Here is an 18,172-nt window from a genome sequence, read left to right on the forward strand (position 1 = left end):
AGGGACCAAGGGTCGTCTAGTCTAAGCCCCTGCAATGCAGGAATCTCAACTAAAGCATCCATGAGAGATGGCCATCCAACCTCCGCTTAATATCCTCCAAGGAAGGAGTGTCCACCACCTCTTGTGGAAGTCTGTTCCACTGCTGAACAGCTCTTACTGTCAGAAAGTTTTTCCAAATGTTTAGTTGGAATATCCATTGCCTCGAGTGCTACCCTCTAGAGCAGGCTTCCTCAACCTTGGCCCTCCAGATGTTTCTGGCCTACAACTCCCATGATTCCTAGCTTGCAGGACCAGTGGTCAGGGATGATGGGAACTGTAGTCTTAAAACATCTGGAGGGCCGAGGCTGAGGAAGCCTGCTCTAGAGCAGGAGAAAACAAACATGCTTCCTCTTCAGAGCCTTTGTCTATGATCTCTGAGAATTCTTGGAGAACAGATGAAGTCCCTATGGACTGGAGGCAGGGAAGAAGAAGAAGAAGAAGACTTCAATTATGGTGAGATCCCATGCTGCAGTAGTACATGTGTGATTAAAGGTCCTGGTGCAGTGATGGCCAAACTTGGCCCTCCAGCTGTTTTGAACTACAATTCCCATCATCCCTGACCGCTGGTCCTGTTAGCTAGGGATGATGGGAGTTGTAGTCCTAAAACAGCTGGAGGGCCAAGTTTGGCCATCACTGTCCTAGAGCATGGTTTGAAGACACATGACGCAGCAGCCTTTCCAAAGCCAAGCAGTTCTGGATCAGGTCAGTCCCCGAAGGGATGATTGCCTTTGAACCTTGGTTTGGATCCAGACTTATGCCCCATTGATTCAGATGGGTCTGTTCCAAGTATGACTAAAACTGGATCCAGCTCTCTGTGCAGCTCTCTACAGATGGGATATAGATGCAATAAATAACAACTGCCCACAAGGGCAGGATGCAATCCGTTCTGCTTACATGGTCACATATTTACAGGCTTACACATACAATGCTATCCTGAGGATCATACTGAATTGACTCCCAGGCTGCTGAATGGGAAAGGGAAAGAAACTTAGGCTGCATATACACACCATATATTTAAAGCACATCACTTTCTCCCAAGATTCCTGGGAACTGTAGTTCTGCAGGGTAAACTACAGTTCCCAGGACTCTGGGTGGGAAAATGTGCTTTTAAGTGTGCTTTAAATGCACGGTGCATCCGCAGCCCTAGTGGCATTGTGCTGGTGAATAACAATGCTGTGAAAGCAAAAGCTTCCTGGCACACTCATTTTGTGGAGATACATTGCACTGTTCAACTCCAGCACTCCCTGCAATATACTACAAACCCTCCCTCCGCACACATCCTTCCCTGTCCTCATGGCAGGCATGTCACTCGTTAGCAAATAAAGTCCAGAGTGGAACGTCTTGGCACCTTTTTTCGGTTGAGATTTATAAGCGTGCAGCATCAACTATACTTGTTTCCTTTCCAACATTGACATTAATGCCTTTTGAAAAGCTCTGGCGGCTTCCGTTGCTCCCCCCCAGATCCACGTCAGCTGCCTTTCCCTAATCAAAGTTCTTCCTCTCATTAAATCTCACAGCTTTGTTTCTGATATTCTCTCCACAATTTGTGCTAAGCTAACAGGTTTATAATTGCCTCCTATGATGCATGGCCCTTCTTCTCCAGGCTTGCTGTAATAGTCACATTGCGCCTGCCACTTTGTAGGCTGCAGGAATCTTAACCATCATTGGCAAATGTCTAATGATATCAGCTTTTTCGGCTTCCAGCCCATTGGAAGTTTTTAGCGGGAGAGACTTTGCTTGCCAAATTGGCGTTTCGAAGAAAATGGGCAGCAGTGAGGCTTGGTGTGCAGTGGGGAAAACTTGACAAAGCCATGCAAGAGAAGAGCAGGAACGGAAAAAGAGAAGCAGGGATTAAAGCTCTGTGTGACCTGAGGTTTGATCCAGCAATAGGATCTTCCTTATTTATTCACTTACCTGTGCTTTTTGGATGCTACCCATGAACAAACCTTCTCTGGTCAGTTCATGAATTCAACAAACCATACCAATTAAACCAGCATTATAAGGTTCTTAAGTAGCATAACTTCTTGCCACTTCAGAGAGCTGGGTTCAAGGGAGCTGAACATTGGCTCAAATACAGTCTCCATCAGCCATCGAGAGAAGAAAGATCTGAGAAGGCCCAAGGATAAGCTGGTGCTACCCACTCATCCAAGGTCTGGGCAAGAGGAAGTGGAGAACAAAGAGTTTTAACTAGGGGTAGAGGGCCCACCAAAGAAAGAAAAGCCTGCAAACCAGCACTGGCCTCAACATCTGGTAGAATACAGAATTGGTTGGCATTGATTGGGAGGGTCTAGCAGGCTGGCATTCGACATCCACCAACTCAGGGTGCCAATCATCACAGCCCAATGTATAGCGCTTATCCCCAGCAAAGCATTGTGGTTCCCACGAGCCGGTTGTCATGTGCTTGGGAAGCACTGTGCAAGGGAATGGGACAACCCACTTGCTAGTCATGTGACCGCATAATGATATCAAGTGACTGACAAGTAGGTTGTTCCTGGCCTACAAGGATGACAAAAGGCAACAATCTGGCTCACCATGCCCAAAAAATTCCTCACCCCTGTTGTTATGGACAAGGAAAAAGAGCAAGCTACCCTTAGCAACTGCTCTTGCCATCATACTTTGAAAATAGAGTTGATTTCATTGTTTTTAATATTGTTTTTAATGTTGTAATCTTACGATGAAGGGCGGGGAATGAATAAATGAATAAATGAATGAATGAATGAGGTGGGTGGGTGGGAGGGTTAGATAGACTGAGCCACAAAGCTCACTGGGTGAGCCAACAACTCAAGGGAATGTGTGTTTCAGACTCAGGATCCTCCCTACCAGGAGCAACTCTATATGCCTATATTGGAATGAGTATAGGGAATTCCATATCCTTCCCTAAAACAGATCACATTTCCAGAATTCACATTCCCAGATACCCTTTGGACTAAGCTCAAGTGAAGCCTGAGAGGGGAAAGCAGAGGTAAATTCAAATAGAGAGATGCCACCTTCAAAATATATGGGCTCAGCATATTTACATTTTACAGGAAGGAGTCCCTATTTCATGCTCCAGAGCCTTCCAGATCTGAAGGAGGTTTTGATAGTCTTGCCCTCTCAACACAATAAGTAGCAACAAGGGGACATAACTACAGAAGGAGAGTTTATGCACTGCTGCCTTTGCAATCTTGCCACTCACTGAAGTGAAAGAAGCTTTTTCTTCTTAATTTCTTCTCTTTCTCCGATGACCTGCTTGGTTCCCCTCCAGGTAGGATTCAGACCTATTGAACACGGAGGTTCACCTGTCAAAGCATCTCAATTTCTTTTCTGTCCAAGCTAAGCCATGCTTTGTGAACAGATGTTGTGAACCGAAACAAGAAAATAGTCAAGAGGCCTATCACTCCTATGCACTTGGGCACGTGTTTATGAATCACCCTTGCTCCTGAATCTTAGTTCCCAAACAGAGAAAATCCACAATATCTCAGCAGAAATGAATCAAGTCTCTGATACCTGGATCTGGCTGGAGGAGGTGTTGCATGCTAAGTGGGCACAGAATACTGACTGACAGAGGGGAAAGTGAAAGAGCAAAGGGAGAGGGAAATGCAAGAAGGTGCATGGCTGGCTGGCACGCTGAGCAAGAGTACTCTGCACTGCAACATTTTATTGTAGGTCCCACATGCAGAGTGGGATCTGAAGTTGAGAGAATAATGGCATACTTAAGGACATCTCATGAGTTTGTGGCTCAGGCAGGATGTAAACCAGGGACCTTGAGGTTCGCAACGTACCCACTCTGGGAAAGGAAGGAACCACAAGGTTCCCAGATTTTTTTCAATGAATCCAGGGACACTTTTCAACTTCAATGGATTTTGTATGGGGACTGATTTGTAAATCTGGGGACTGTCCCCGGGAAATGAGGATATCTGGTAACCTTACACAAAGCAGCATTATGGAGTTGCTTTCACTTAAAGGGAAGCCCAAATGTTTCTTTATCTCTACTCCCTTTGCCCAACATGAGTTTTAACAGAAACCATGGGCTTATACATAAAAACCACCATCACACACACAGATCTTAAGATACAAGCGAGCTAGCTGCTTGGAGGCTGCCATGTTTCGGACTGCCATAAAACTGAAATCTGAAAATCCTTGCAGCCTTTTTGGCTTGCTTTAGTCGTGAGATTATATTTTTTTAAAAAAAATCTTGCACAGAGAGATGAGAAAGACGCACAGGGAGAAATCTTATTTAGGCTTGTTTGTAAAGAAAATCAAAATAGGATTTGCATCTCTTTATGGGACTTGACAGTGTATTGTATGCAGAAACAGTTGCTGCCTGAAAGTTTGCATTTCCAATCAATAATGCTTTTTTTTTTAAGCATTCTTCAATATGCTTCCTGTCCTTCCTTATTATTTCATAATTGGGCAGAGGATGGGGAAGCAGATATGTTCATTCTCAGTATTCAGATTCTGATGAAGATTATTGCCTGATAAAGGCACATGTGGAACTCAAAAGGCTGCATATGTCTTTGCCAAGAGAGGCTGGTTCAATGAATCTATTCATCTCTCTTGTCATGAAAACTGGAAAGAAGCAATTGGGCAGCCAATACATTATATTTATGGTATAAATAACCTCTGGCAAGGATATTTTGGTGTTACCTTAATTTCTTATAAATCTCATGGGTGACAGACTTTTTCGGTGTGTTTGTTTTTATGGCCATTCAGGCTTGTTGCTGTTTCTTCTTTTTTTAAAAAAAGAAACAACCTTTCTGCCTTTTGTATTGTGTAGACCTTACCTGCAGAATATTCTATAAACCTAAGAAATTCTGAGTATATGTTCATATTAACATATAGGCATTATATATTAAATCAAAGCATAATCACTAACACCAATGTAATCTGACTTGGAAAATGTTGGGTTATGAATTTCCATTGCATCCACTTACAATTCTATTAAATTACGGTATTTGGAAAGGCCAATAAGGAAAGAACATAAGGAAATGATTTCATATTTGCTAGCAGCTACCAGAATTTTATATGCTGGCAAATGGAGGTGGGCAATAGTCCCAAACAGTTATAGAATGGCACGATAAAATATGGGACTATAGTGATAATAATAATAATAATAATAATAATAATAATAATAATAATAATTTATTTATTTATACTCCGCCCATCTGGTGACTATGTGGTGATGGCAGAATTAATGCATTACCCAAGATTTGAGGGCTATGATTATAGGCTTAACATGTTCATGTTAAGAAAGAACAATTTTTTGGAGTATTGTAGAGTATATGGAATCTGAGTGTTAATTATGGATTTTCAATGTTCTGAGGAGAATGATAATTGGAACTCATCTGTATAACATTTTCTTCTTTCCTGTTGCTGTTTTTGCTGTCCCTATCACATATATGATTGCCTGTTGAAGAAAAAATATATGTCTGATAAATAATAATAATAATAACAATGTTTTGTGTGCACTGAGAGTGGCATCAAATACCTTCCTCAAAAGTCCACCTCAGATGCGTGAGGGGTGTGTGTGAAAAAACAGGCATCCTTTGTGGTGGCCCTGCAGATGTGGAATCCTCTACTTTCAGAGCTGCATCCAGTTACTATGCCACATGGATTTCAGGAGACTCTGAAAACATACCTTCCAGGTGTGAGGTTGTTGTTGTTGCTTGTTTCTCTTGCAGCCTTTGCCAACATATTGCCCTCCAGCTGTTTTGGACTACAACTCCTATCAACCTCAGCCAGCACAGTTGTAATCTAAAACATCTTGAACACACCTAAAAATAATATTAATAAATACATAATAATAAATAAAAAAGCAAGTGTTTGAGGGCCAAACTATGTTATGTTTTTATTATTACGAGCCATTGTGAGATATTTTAAGTATGGAGGTGGGGAGCAGCTTTCATTTAGACTGCAGAGCATGGTGAGGGAGGTTTAACCCTTCTCAAGGGCATGAGGGCTCTGGCAGGGTACTAGAGCCTTCCCGCCTTCTTTCCCAAACCCAGCAAGGACTTTCCAACTTTGGGAATGAGGGGGCGGTGACTCTAAGACCTACCAGAGCCCTCCTGCCTCCTTCCGAAAACCTGGTGCCTCTTACCTGGCAGGGGCTAGAGAGGGTCTCAAATTTCGGCCTTGCACAGGGTTCACCCCCGCTGCATTGGACTTGAACTTAGAGGGAAAGCTTTCAGTGGTGTTAATGGTGCTCCTTGTGGGATCAAAGCTGGGTTGGTTTCCATCCATGATCATGTCCAGGAAGGGAGGGAATAAATATCCCTTCCCTGTGCACTTAATGCAAATGGAGGGGGAGCCTTCCATGCCTAATTATTTTAAAATCCAGCAATGTGTGTTGTGACCCCAAGGCTGTAATCATATAATCATATACCCACTTACAAAGGAGTAAGCTCCACTGTACTCAATGAGACTTACTTTTGAGTAGGCAGGCATACAATTGTGCTGCCATTGTCTTAAGGCTTCAGTGCTCTCTAAAGCAGACTGTTTGCTTTAACACTGATTATAATCTCTACGTACACACACACAAAGGCACGCTTCATAGATTCCATCTTTCCTGGACTAGCGCAGAAAGATAAACAGTTTGTGTACCTCTATAAAGATGAATTATGCAGGATACGCAAGGGGAATAGTTGCATGCATCTTCAGAAGAGTGGCTTTCTAAACATATAAAAAAGAAATAAAATTCCACAAGGTGTAATTTGTCTGGCAGAGGGGGAAAAATGTCTATTTAAACAGAGAGGGTTTTTTGTTTGTTTGTTTTGTTTTTAAATCATCTTAAGGCATTTTGCGGAAACCATCAATTACAGAAGTCACCACCAAGGACTGTGTCTCAGTGGTCATTTATCCTCTGGCTAACAGAGTATACTGCAAATCAGCACTCTGGTTCTCTGCAGCGATCAGGTACAAGAGTGACACTGGCAGGAAAGAGGAACAATGGGGGTTGCTTTACACAGGGTCAGACCCATTGGCCCAGCAAACTCAGTATTGCAAACACAAACTGGCAGCAGCTCTCCAGGGTTTCACCATTCCCATTCTTACGTGGAGATGCCGGGGAATGAACCTGGGACCTTAAGCACACATAATAACAATAACCAATGCTCTCTATGGACACCTCAGCACCAGGACCTAGCCCAAGAACTGCAACAGCGGCCTCAGAAGCTCCCACCAAATCCCTTGCATGTCATGTTTGTACCTTTGTTTGTACCTATCTCCAAAGAGATTCTGACTTGCCCAAACCACAGAAGCTTGTACAAATGTACGCCAGTGTCAGGGCACAGCCATAGGCAGCAGTCAGATGTGACTCAAAGCTAAAGCTAAAGCTAAAGTCAGATGTGACTCAAAGCTACAAGAGCCTGTTTATTGGTTTTTGTTTACTCAAATTATCATCTCAAACAGGAACTCTTCCTGTCTAAAAGGACTCAATGGCCAACCAACTGCCACTCAATCCAGAGACTGATAATGTTGAATCGCTCAGAATAATGTTCCAATCACTGTTCTGTGACTCACCACATGGGGACAGCTGCCAAAGCGCCATTTCTAGTTATAGCCCTGGTAGAGACTTATAGCTGGTCAAAACAAATATTGGACAACACAGTACCAGGACATCACAACCAGCAACAAGATCTAGGTAACCACCAGGGCTTTTTTCCCCAGCTGGGCACTTCAGTTTTTCTAGATACCATTCTCACTGCTGGACAAAGTGAAGTCACACAAGATCCCTTCTGTTTCCATTCCTCACTATGAATCTCTCTGCTAAACTCTTTAGGTTTTAGATGCTGCATGGGTATGAGCCATCTTCACTACCTGTCAGGGAACTGCCATCGGAGCTAGAGGCGGAGGGAAGGCTCCAGAGGGATGCCGGAGAGGGTCCCAGTAGGGAGAGAGGCAGCCCATCTGCTGGGGAAGGAAATCAGCGTAACACCAGTGGAGAAGGGGGACAGATGGGGAAATCGGAGAGGAGGCTCCAAGACTCCTCGCTGGAGACCAGCGGAGAGAGTACGGGTACTCCGCTGCCCACACCCTCCCTGCGCAGAAGACTTCCGCGCGGGAAGAGTAGGAGGAGACTTGGCGTCAAAGAACTTCTTTGCTGGAAGAAGTTCAAGAAATGCCCACTGACAGATTCTGCCAGCGACTGAGACAGCCACGAAGCTAGAGGCTGTCCAGACAGAAAGGGTTCAACCAGGTAACCTAGCCAGGAGTGGCGGCAACTTACGCACGAGCAACCCCTAGAACCATTACACTACCCTTGTGAGATGCTGAATTTTTCTTATTAGGCCGCAAGACGTGCTCCATCCAATGCCCTTACAATAAACTCAAGACTACTAAAATGTCTTTTCCTTTCTTTCTTAGGAGACCTTAACATTTACACTCACAGTATAGCAAAGTCAGTTCTGGATTCCACACAGTGATGGAAGAGAAACTACAGCAAATCCTGATTCCAACCCATTTTTTGGTACCGCCTCACAAACTAAGCTAGGAAATATGTCATTCCTTATTTTTAAAAATCTGCATGTGCAGCCTCTTACATTAAACATTAGCAGCAGGATTACCCCAAACAAGTAAAGGCTAATTTCATGAGTTTGGGATGACAGGAGTGCCTGGCGTGCTCTGGTTCATGGGGTCACGAAGAGTCAGACACGACTAAACGACTAAACAACAGCAACAACAACAATAGAATTTTTACTACCAAATGCAACATTTGCTGTACTAAGGATGGAGTTGGCGCATGGCACTAAGAATCCAGTTAAGATAAAGCATTTCCACTCAAGCCAACCTCCGTTCTAGTAAAAGGGCAGGATTGGGACTGCAGCAGAACTAAAGAGATCTTCCAGCAGATTCTGAACCTACCTGGTATAAGTGCATTGCATTCCCCCTCCTGTTCTGCCCAGTTGCTGCAGTGCCTGTGCATTTTATGTGCAGGACTGTAGCTAACCTTTTTCAGTTTCTGTTTTTAAAATATATGTATTGTACTGTGACCTTCTTACATTTTTATTTGTTGGAGGGAAAGTATTTTTGTCTTTCACATAAAGTGGAGCCTGTACTAGTGGATTTCTGCAATTTGGTATTAGCCAATGTGCAGCTGATCTTTGAGAGCTGCAGTGAGCCACAGGTTGGATGCTTGGTGTATGAATAACTGGTTGAACCCTGGATGTGTATCAGTGTGCAACCGAGCACAAGCATTCTGGGTGACAGCAGTGTAATCATCAGAGTGATTGCAATGTTGGTGCCTGCATGGTGTCAGGCCAGGGACCAGTTTTATATTACACAAAGCATTCATCACCCCTGCTTGCTATTTTGGATCTATGTCTGCAAATAGCACAGCTCAAGTTCAAATTGCTACTAAACATATGATGGAAGAGTGTTTTGCAGCTGGTTCATTTACCATTACTGGAAGACATGAAAGACCATCTCATCCACACCTTCTCACCATAGACACACACACACACACACAGTCTGTTGGAAGGCTGAACCATCCACTCAAACCATCCACTGGTCAAACCCTACAATTGAAACCACAGTGGCCCACCAGAATTGGAAGCATAAGATAGCCATCTGATGTTCCACAGGCAACTTTTCAGAATGCTACATGTAGAAGCATTCTTCTCGGTCTTCCTTTCAACTATAGCATTGTGTGTGTGTTTTTTAACAACAACAACATTAGCACCACTATTCTTTCAATAATACTTTATCACTGAACAGGCTTTACCGTTTTCAACCTGTTCAGCATTTTGATTGGCTGTGGTGAGTCCTTTTGCTGACTCAAAACTGAGAATCAGAGATAAAGATGCCCAAGTCCAACCTATGAAATATTGTATGAGAACAGAGGCAAATTCAGGGTCTTCCTTGTCTGAGTCCAAGGTGCCAGCCTGACTCTACAGAGATAAATCCTATATTCTGACTCTGCATTACAGATACTACCACATCACTTTATTTCATGAAAGCATCTAATGCGGCCTCACAAATACTACACAACTATTCATGATCAGGGCTACAGGATATTAAAACAATGTTTGTGATACAGCACAGAGTAGCTCCAGCTATTTTAATAATGCTGAAATGTGTGCAACTGTGTAACAGATTGTGGTCAATGAACACAATTTAGTGGAAACATCTGCTCTGAGCATATTACAATCAAACAGGAGTTGCACAATAGCATAGTATGTATGTATGTCCAAAGGCTATGAAAAGGAAACTGCACCCCAAATGTGTCCAGTGTATCTGATTGTGATGGGTGAGCCCTCACACCAAAAATGAAAGTTTAGAAGTTTTGTTGCACAATTTCAATTGCTCATCATTCCTAATGAATCATTATGTCATCATGCTTTCTAAATACACTTCCTAGAAAAGTGTGCTGCTGTTTGTTTGTTTTTTAAAAAACTAATTGCTTTAAATTGCTTGGCTGTTTGTTTACTTTTGCCTTATTTTGTAATCTTTAAACATCTGCTAGCTCAGCAGTGCTGAAATTCAAGCTTTCAGGATGTCCACACATTTTTAGCATTTCAGAAGTTAGCCAATCTGAGACAAGCTTGTTTAATTCATTAATCTGACACACTTAGATCTTTCAGCCGGGTATCAAAGATGACATTACTTTCATTATGCACAATATTTTCTAACACATGAAATCACACAAGCTTGGATACAAACTTAGACATACTTGGAGAGTAGACCCATTCAAAGACATAGGACTTCAATTAGTCAAGACTAACTTCCAATTCAACTGATTTCAATGGCTCTACTCTGACTAAATCTGGATCACACCGGACTTAGAAAGTCTGAAAGATTTCCAAAACACTTGAAATGAAATGCTATCTGGGGGAAGCTGTATAGTCCACTTTTCTCCACCAAATTGCAAACCATCAGTCAAACAAAAGCGATGCCTCTGCTGTTTGGAAAGTCAAGCAACTAAACATAACACCAAATCAGTAGTAGGAAGGCAATAACAGTGTAACTCTGAGCAGTACTTGCCTATGTCCATGTAACTTTGCATGTGGAATGCTATTGACACAGAAAGACAATCCATCTACCGGAACTTAAAACAAGGAAGGGCTAGCATCTTCAGGGCTGACCACAAAAGGCGGCTCACAGACCCTCCACAAGTGCATTAAACTGTATTTCTTTCACTCATCATTTATTTCACTTCTCCGTTGCATGGAAGAGTAATGCCTGACCTGGCACAAACTACCAGGAATGTAATTAAACTCCACCAGCAGAACAACTACATATGTGGAGCTTAATATTTCTGGATTTCTTCTTCTTCTTTTTTAAACTGTACTTTATGTTTACTACTGCTTATGCAGAAAAGGAGGGGGATGGTCCTGGACCCTTGTTGCGATCCTTTTTTTTGGAGGGGGGTTGTCTACTCATGTTTGTGATTGGTGTATGCACCTGTGTGCTTTTGGTCCTGGGCCTACTCTGTTGCAGTACTTTCCCGTCCTCTTTCATCAAAAGTTACCAAGTTGGGGCATTGTGCCCACTGACTCTGTCTCTCCAAACTTCACTACAGATACAAATAAATGGAACACCCCAGGTAGCTGTGTGAATGTGTGGAGAGAGGGGGCGGGGGGAGCCTTTCCAGCTTGGGTGGAGAATCAGTGTGGAGATGGGTGGGGGTGGGGAGGAGGGGCAAGTGCTATTTTGGAGGTGTAGGAAAGTCTGGCTTTGTACGAAGTCTCTCTCAGGTGAATGTAAACATATATGTGCATAAACACACACACTCACCTGCTCTGGGCCCTGAAAGCAGATCCTGCAGAGCGGCGTCCTCATGCCACTGTCCAAACTGCTCCCCAGGGAATACCGATCTTCCGCCTTCCCTTTGCAGAAGTCCTCGGAGGAGGCGCTGCTCATCATAGACATGGGCTGCTCTCCCTCTCCTCCAGGACTTCCCCACTCCTCTTCTGGAGGGCTCGTTGCCCCCCCTCCCCCTCCTCCTCCTCCACCACCCCCGGCAGTCGGCGCTCTCCAAGGTCCCCTTCGCCCTCCATAGAGCGTGGTCAGCGTGTTGTTGTTAGAAGCCTGCAAGCTCAAGGCTTGGTCTCCACTGTTCATGGGAGGGAGAGGCGGCGGCGAGGGCGGAGGGGGCGCGGGGGGTCTCCTCAGGAGGAAGACCTTCAGGTCATTGAACAACATGCGGCAGCGGCACTTGAGGAGACCCTGGTGGCGCAACATCTGTCTGGGGATCAGCAATCCGCAGCAACAGTACCATAAAACGATCGCACCGGTTGGTATTAACATGTGCCTTCCCTTCCAGACAGGCACGGGTGGGAAAAAATGGGGCCGGTAGGGGGCACCCAAGAGCAAGAGGGCTGGATTGGTTAATTTCCGTTTCCTTTCCCCTGCTCCCACCCAAATTCACTGATACATATATAAGAGCTAGCTAAATAACAAAAGTGGAATTTGTAGGAAGATCTTTCGGATATTTCACAGCAACCCCGTTTTAAAAACACACACACACAACAATCATGAGGTTTCCTTTTAAAACAACAACCACAAAATATTGATTTCAAGCTCCTCCTTCCCACATCTCCTTTTTTAAATGAGCAATTCCACAATTCCTTTTTAAAAAGTTAAAATGAAATAGTTATGGAAAGAAGCCTTATCCACTCCAAGTGCTGGGTAGGATAGTTCGGAAAATGTGGTGGAAACTGATAACAATTGGTAACTCCAAAAAAAGGAGTAAGTGGAAGAGGAATTCAAGTCACCAGAAGGTGTGGAGAAAATAAATATATATGTGTATATAGTTTTTTCCAACAGTATTTGGCATGTCAAGTATTTCTCCTTATTACTATTTTTATTTAGTTGGAACGTTTTAAAAAGGTGTCTCTGACAGAATATCAGCAGAGCAGATCATTAATAAAATGCAAAATTAGTTCTTGTTTCTATCATCATAATCATTATTAATGGTAATATCAAAACTGATTTCATTGAAAAAAGATGCACACATTTCTTGGGGAAGAGGGGAAAACACACCCTCGATGTGAAATCCTCACCGATTACTTGAAATGTTACTTTATTAAAATATTCTCAATAGAAAATTTGAAAGTCCTGAAAGGAAGTGAGTATTAAATGAGGTTAATTTTTTATATACCCAAATTCACTGGATTTTGTTTTCACTCCCCGTTCCAGGAACTGTCTGGACCACACTCACGCACACACACATTATTATTATTATTATTATTATTATTATTATTAGGATTGAGGAGGGGACGTGGATCTTAGTAATTCCTCAAATGGTTTTCCCTCCTAGACTTTGGGGAGGAAAACAAATCCGTAGAAAATGGTTCTATCCTTTTCGCACGAAATTGACCAAGAGAACGTGGATCTTACATTGTCACGTTTCCTTTCCCCTTTCACAAAATAGGGACGTCATCAAACGCATTGACAGCCTGTACAGACCATTGTGGCTGACGCGGAGGAAAAGGTGCGTTCAGCAGATGCAGGGATCTCCTTTTGATGCATAAGGCTCCTTCTTTTCCGCCGCTACAACCGTCTCCAGTTTCATCTTCCTCTTCCCCTGTCCTCCTCCTCCTCCTCCTTCTCCTCCTCTTTCTCTGACTGTTGTTTTCGCTCAATGGCATTGACGCTCAACCATTGCAAGTCTTTAAAATAAAAAGAGGTGGGGGTGGCGGACCCCACACGTAGATAGTATCCTCGCCTTTGGGTAGGGGAAAAAATTAAAGCAGGCTTGTAAGGAATACGATGTGCCAGATCGAGAAGGGAAAAAAGCGAAGAGTGGGGGTATTTTGCTTGAAGCTCCTAGCGTCTGGGCAGCGATCAGCTTCTCCCTTTCACCAGCCTCCCCTCAGCTCTCTCCCATCCGGCTTTCAGTGATGATGTGGCTGTTGCTACCTCCTTGGGATGCAATGGGAAAGGAGGATAGTTTTGCAGTGCAAATGGGGATGTTGAGGAAGGGCGGGAGCGAGGAAGGATGGGTGGAACGTGATTCTCTCTCCTCCTCCTCCTCCTGCTGCTGCTCAGCCCTTAAATAAATAAAGCCAAGACAGAAAAGCGGCGGCGGGGGGAAAAAGCGAGCGAGCGAGCGGGAGAGGGAGGATAAATTCAGGTTGTTGCCCAGCCTTGCTTCTCTCCGCCTCCAGGGCCGTCAGTCGCTGCCAATAAACCGTTTGGGGTGGGGGAAGGAAAGGTCTTGCTTAGCATAGAAAATATGCCCGGGAAGCTGGCGGAAGCAGCGGCGGAGGGGGGCTGGTCAGAGCTGCTGCAGTTTCAGCACCAAAAGGCTCTGGACAGCTCCCTTGCCCAGCTTGGCGCGCTACTGGGGAACTGACGCAACTAGCAGAGGGATCCGAAGAGTAAGGGGGGTGGGGGGGGGGGGAGAGAGAGAGAGAGAGAGAGAGAGAGAGAGAGAGAGAGAGAGAGAGAGAGGGGGTGTGCTCGTGTGAAAGAGGGGGCGGGGGGGAGAGACTAAGTGCTACGGAACTATGAGCCGCCTTGTGTTAGCTTCCACCCTCCCCAGCAATAAATTAGGTCCTGCGAGTATTACGTTGATATGGTGAGGCTACTGTTTGCTTTGCTGCCTGCCTGTTCGTCTGCTCCGTGTGTGTGTGTGTGTGTGAAAAAGAGACGGTGTCTGTGGGTAAGCTGTAAAAGCGTGTGTCCCTGTATGTTTGTGCGTGGGAATTGCCTGCCTTCCACTTTTCCGCGTGAACGTGGAAGGGTGATCACTGTGCGCGTCTCGTGGGAAGGCAAAGGTAGCTCCTATTCCGCACGCCGTATCTATGCATCTGCGAGTGTGCCATACATCTCTAAGAACGATCTCTACGTGGTTGTCTGTGTACAGAGGAGTGTGTGTCTGTGGCGCTGCTTCTCTGTTTTCTGGAAGCTGTGCTTTACGTGCGTGCACCTGTGAGTATTAGGAACACATTTTCTTTGTGTGTGTCGTTGGAATGTTGTGAGAGTAGGAACTGATCTCTCACCTGCACAGCTATTTTATGTATATAAGGTCTAGTATCCTTTTTATCTGCTTTGCGGGAGAGGGGGTTGTTTTATTAGTTTATCTGCTTAACAAAGTGCAGTCATAAAGTGCAGATATCTGAAGGACTGCAACTCAATTTGAGCCAGGGTCTTTGGGAAACTAGTGTGGGTGCCTTGAATGAGGAAGCTATGCTTCTATATATCAGTTTTTATTTGTGTGTGTTTAAGTGGAGAACGTGTGTTTCGTTTCTCCGCATAATATGAGGACTTTCACCCCGTCCCATCAGAATGCTTGTATTATTAACAACACACTTGTGACACTGCACATGTGACTTGATGACCCCTGTTCTCAAGTGGCATGGCATAATTTTGATCGTGTTTCCTCATGAAACTTAACACACACAATAGCAGAGCCTCCAAGAACAACAGCCACTGATCATCTTCAGGAATACTTTCCCCACACACAGGAAATATTAGCTCACTTCACACATGAAGGATTTCAGGCCACTTAGAATGAGATGATTTAAACAAATATATTACATATTTTGGCACATCAAGTGATCCATTCCACTGCTTGAGTTTAGTTGTTACTTCCAACAGGCTTCACTGAGGTATCAGAAATGATGGGTTGTAATTTTAGGGCAAAGTCAGTATGGTCAGTAAACGGAGTTGTGGGTTGATGGGTCAAGGCTTGGTGGGCCAAATCAGACCTGCAGGCTGCTAGTTCACCACCTATTCTAGAAGATGTGTAATCCTGCATGCAGTTCAGAAGATTTCAAAGAGGGTAGTGGGTAATCTGGTTCTTCTGACACCCCCCCCCCCGAGATTAATTAGCTGCAGAGGATTTGATGGCTTACAGGTATGATTATCTATATTTTCATTAATGCTGGGAGATGCTTTGCTCATTAAGAAATATATTAATTGTGTCCCATTGTGTTGTTCTCTTGAATACATTCCATTATCAGATACCATGGTGGCAGTGTGAATATATGTGAGACAGATCTATCAACTTAGTATGGTACTGATTAAAGTATCATGGCTGCAAAGGATGCATGTGCTATATTTACACTCTACCTTGTTACAAAAGGTACACAAGGTAGCTCACATAAAATCAATATAAAACAATCAATCAATATAAAAATGTGACCTAAAAAAACAGTAACAGAAACAAGCCAAGATGCAAAACTAAAAACCAAGTAGGGGAATACACAATAAAATCAAGATTGTAACAAAATCCACATAAATAAATTCATATTTATCACACACCTAAAAGCAGGCCACGAGCGTTCCATAACCATATTCATTTCTCAGGTATCTATACACAGTTTCTCAGCCAGCAGTGTACCTTGAAGAGTAACTTCTGCAGTGAAATGTAAGCCTCAGCCATGTTCATATGGAGGGATATGGTTCAGAGATATTTTGGTTGCAAACCATTTAGAGGTTTAAGCCATAACCTTCAAGTGAGCATGGACATGCACTGCCAACCAGTGAAGCCAACAGAGGAATGATGTAATGTGGTATGAAGGGGTAACTACTGATAGAATCCTGTCAGATGCATTTTGGACTTGCTGAAGTTTCTGGGCCGTTTTCAAGGCTAGCCTTGTGTACCTGAACGACTGAGGACAAGCCTGATGGAGAACTCCTCTGGCTTTCTGTATATTAATTTGGCATTTGGATTGTCCTTGGACATTACTTAGCCCTGTCCAGGCAGTTCTGCTAGTCACATGCATACCACAGCTGGTTGTAGGTTTGCATTGCAAGATGTGGCCTTGCTTTGCCTCAGACCCTTTTAGGAGGCTAGATCATAGGAAGCCAGAACAGGTCCTCTTCAGCACTGGTGCTTAAGCCTCCAAGGAGGTCCAAAAGAAGCTTATTTTGCTAGGATTTCCATTTGACAATTTTACCACTGCTGCTGGTGTTAAGTCACTGATGCTTTTAAACTTAGTGTGTGTGTGAGTTAACATGGTGTTCTGTATCAGTGTTTTATATCAATTATTCCAGAAAATAGATGCTGCAGATATACACTTATATGCACATGGAAAATCCCACAGAGATTGTTCATATACATGTACATGTACATGTAAGGCACACTCACAGATACACAAGAAGCAAAAAATCCCATCACCAATGAACAATGCAGGTAAAAGTCAAATGTCGCTCAGATGTGTTACTGGGCCGGGTCTCCCTTTGTGATATAAATAATCAATAGGCTTTGGTGAGAAGCAGCATGAAGTGCAGTGGAAGTTTCTTCATTCTTCCCTAATGAAGGGTGGAGGGGAGTGGATCCAATTACTCAGCACAGCCAAATGAAAACAGCACGTGCAATTAATTTGCCACAAATAAGTTACACTTCAAACCACTGTAAAGTGTTAAACACTTTATCACTGAGAGCTGATGTACCATGGAAAATCAAGGTTTTGTCTTTCACAATGGAGCAAAAAACCAACCCTATGGAAATATATTAAGGGTTCTATAAGTCAAACAGTCATTTGATTAAAAACAAAAGAATATATAAAGGGCTGTCACATGGAGGATGGAAGAAGCTTGTTTTCTCCTGCTCTGGAGGGTAGGACCCAAACCAATGGCTTCAAGTTACAAGAAATGAGATTCCAGCTTGACATCAGAAAGCGGTTTCTGACAGGAAGAACTGTTTGACTGTGGAATGGACTCTTTTCAGAAAGTGGTGGCCCTGTCAGACCTTGTGCAACACCAAAATTCAATGCTCCCAACTTCTTGCCTTCCATTCTACATAATAGTTGTGGTGGTCCCTGCAGCACCTCCAAGGCTCTGCGTCCAGTGCAACCGAACCAGTCACACTCCCCTAAATCTGCCTCTGGTGTTGGACTCTCCTTTTTTGGAGGTTTCAAAGTAGAGGTTGGGTGAGCATCTGTCATGGAGGCTTCAGCTGAGATTCCTGCATTGCAGGAGGTTGGACTAGATGACCCTCGGGATTCCTTCCAACTCTACAGCTCTATGATTCTATGAAAAACAAAATATTAAGGAAACATCAAAATGACTTTTCTTCTTCTTCTAGGAGACAGGGAAGTGGACAGAACCAAGTCGGATAAAGCAGGACTGGAGAGGAGAAGACTGTCTTATTCTGCTGCACTTTGGACTGCTGTAGCTCAATAGTAGATCACATGCCCTTCTCCAGGTTTCTCCAGGTTTCCCCAGGTTTCCCTATTCAGATGAGGTGGCTGGCAATCAAGGAAAG

The 18,172-nt window shown here is 43.7% G+C and overlaps 1 protein-coding gene and 1 long non-coding RNA gene across 3 annotated transcripts in view; both read right to left on the minus strand.

Moving 5' to 3' along the window:
* Nucleotides 1-14,252, minus strand: part of MARCHF4 (membrane associated ring-CH-type finger 4) — a 113,895-nt gene extending 99,643 nt beyond the window's left edge. For both annotated transcript variants that reach the window (XM_083585773.1, XM_083585772.1), the window contains exon 1: nt 11,749-14,252. In XM_083585773.1, coding sequence (XP_083441899.1) covers nt 11,749-12,261 — 513 coding nt within the window. In that variant the 5' untranslated portion in view covers nt 12,262-14,252. The remainder of the gene's footprint in view (nt 1-11,748) is intronic.
* The window catches only part of LOC310749485, a 465,633-nt gene that overhangs the window by 203,561 nt on the left and 243,900 nt on the right, over nt 1-18,172 (minus strand). The window lies entirely within an intron of this gene.

Source organism: Podarcis filfolensis, assembly GCF_964270895.1.
Source record: "Podarcis filfolensis genome assembly, chromosome: 1".
NCBI lineage: Eukaryota > Metazoa > Chordata > Lepidosauria > Squamata > Lacertidae > Podarcis > Podarcis filfolensis.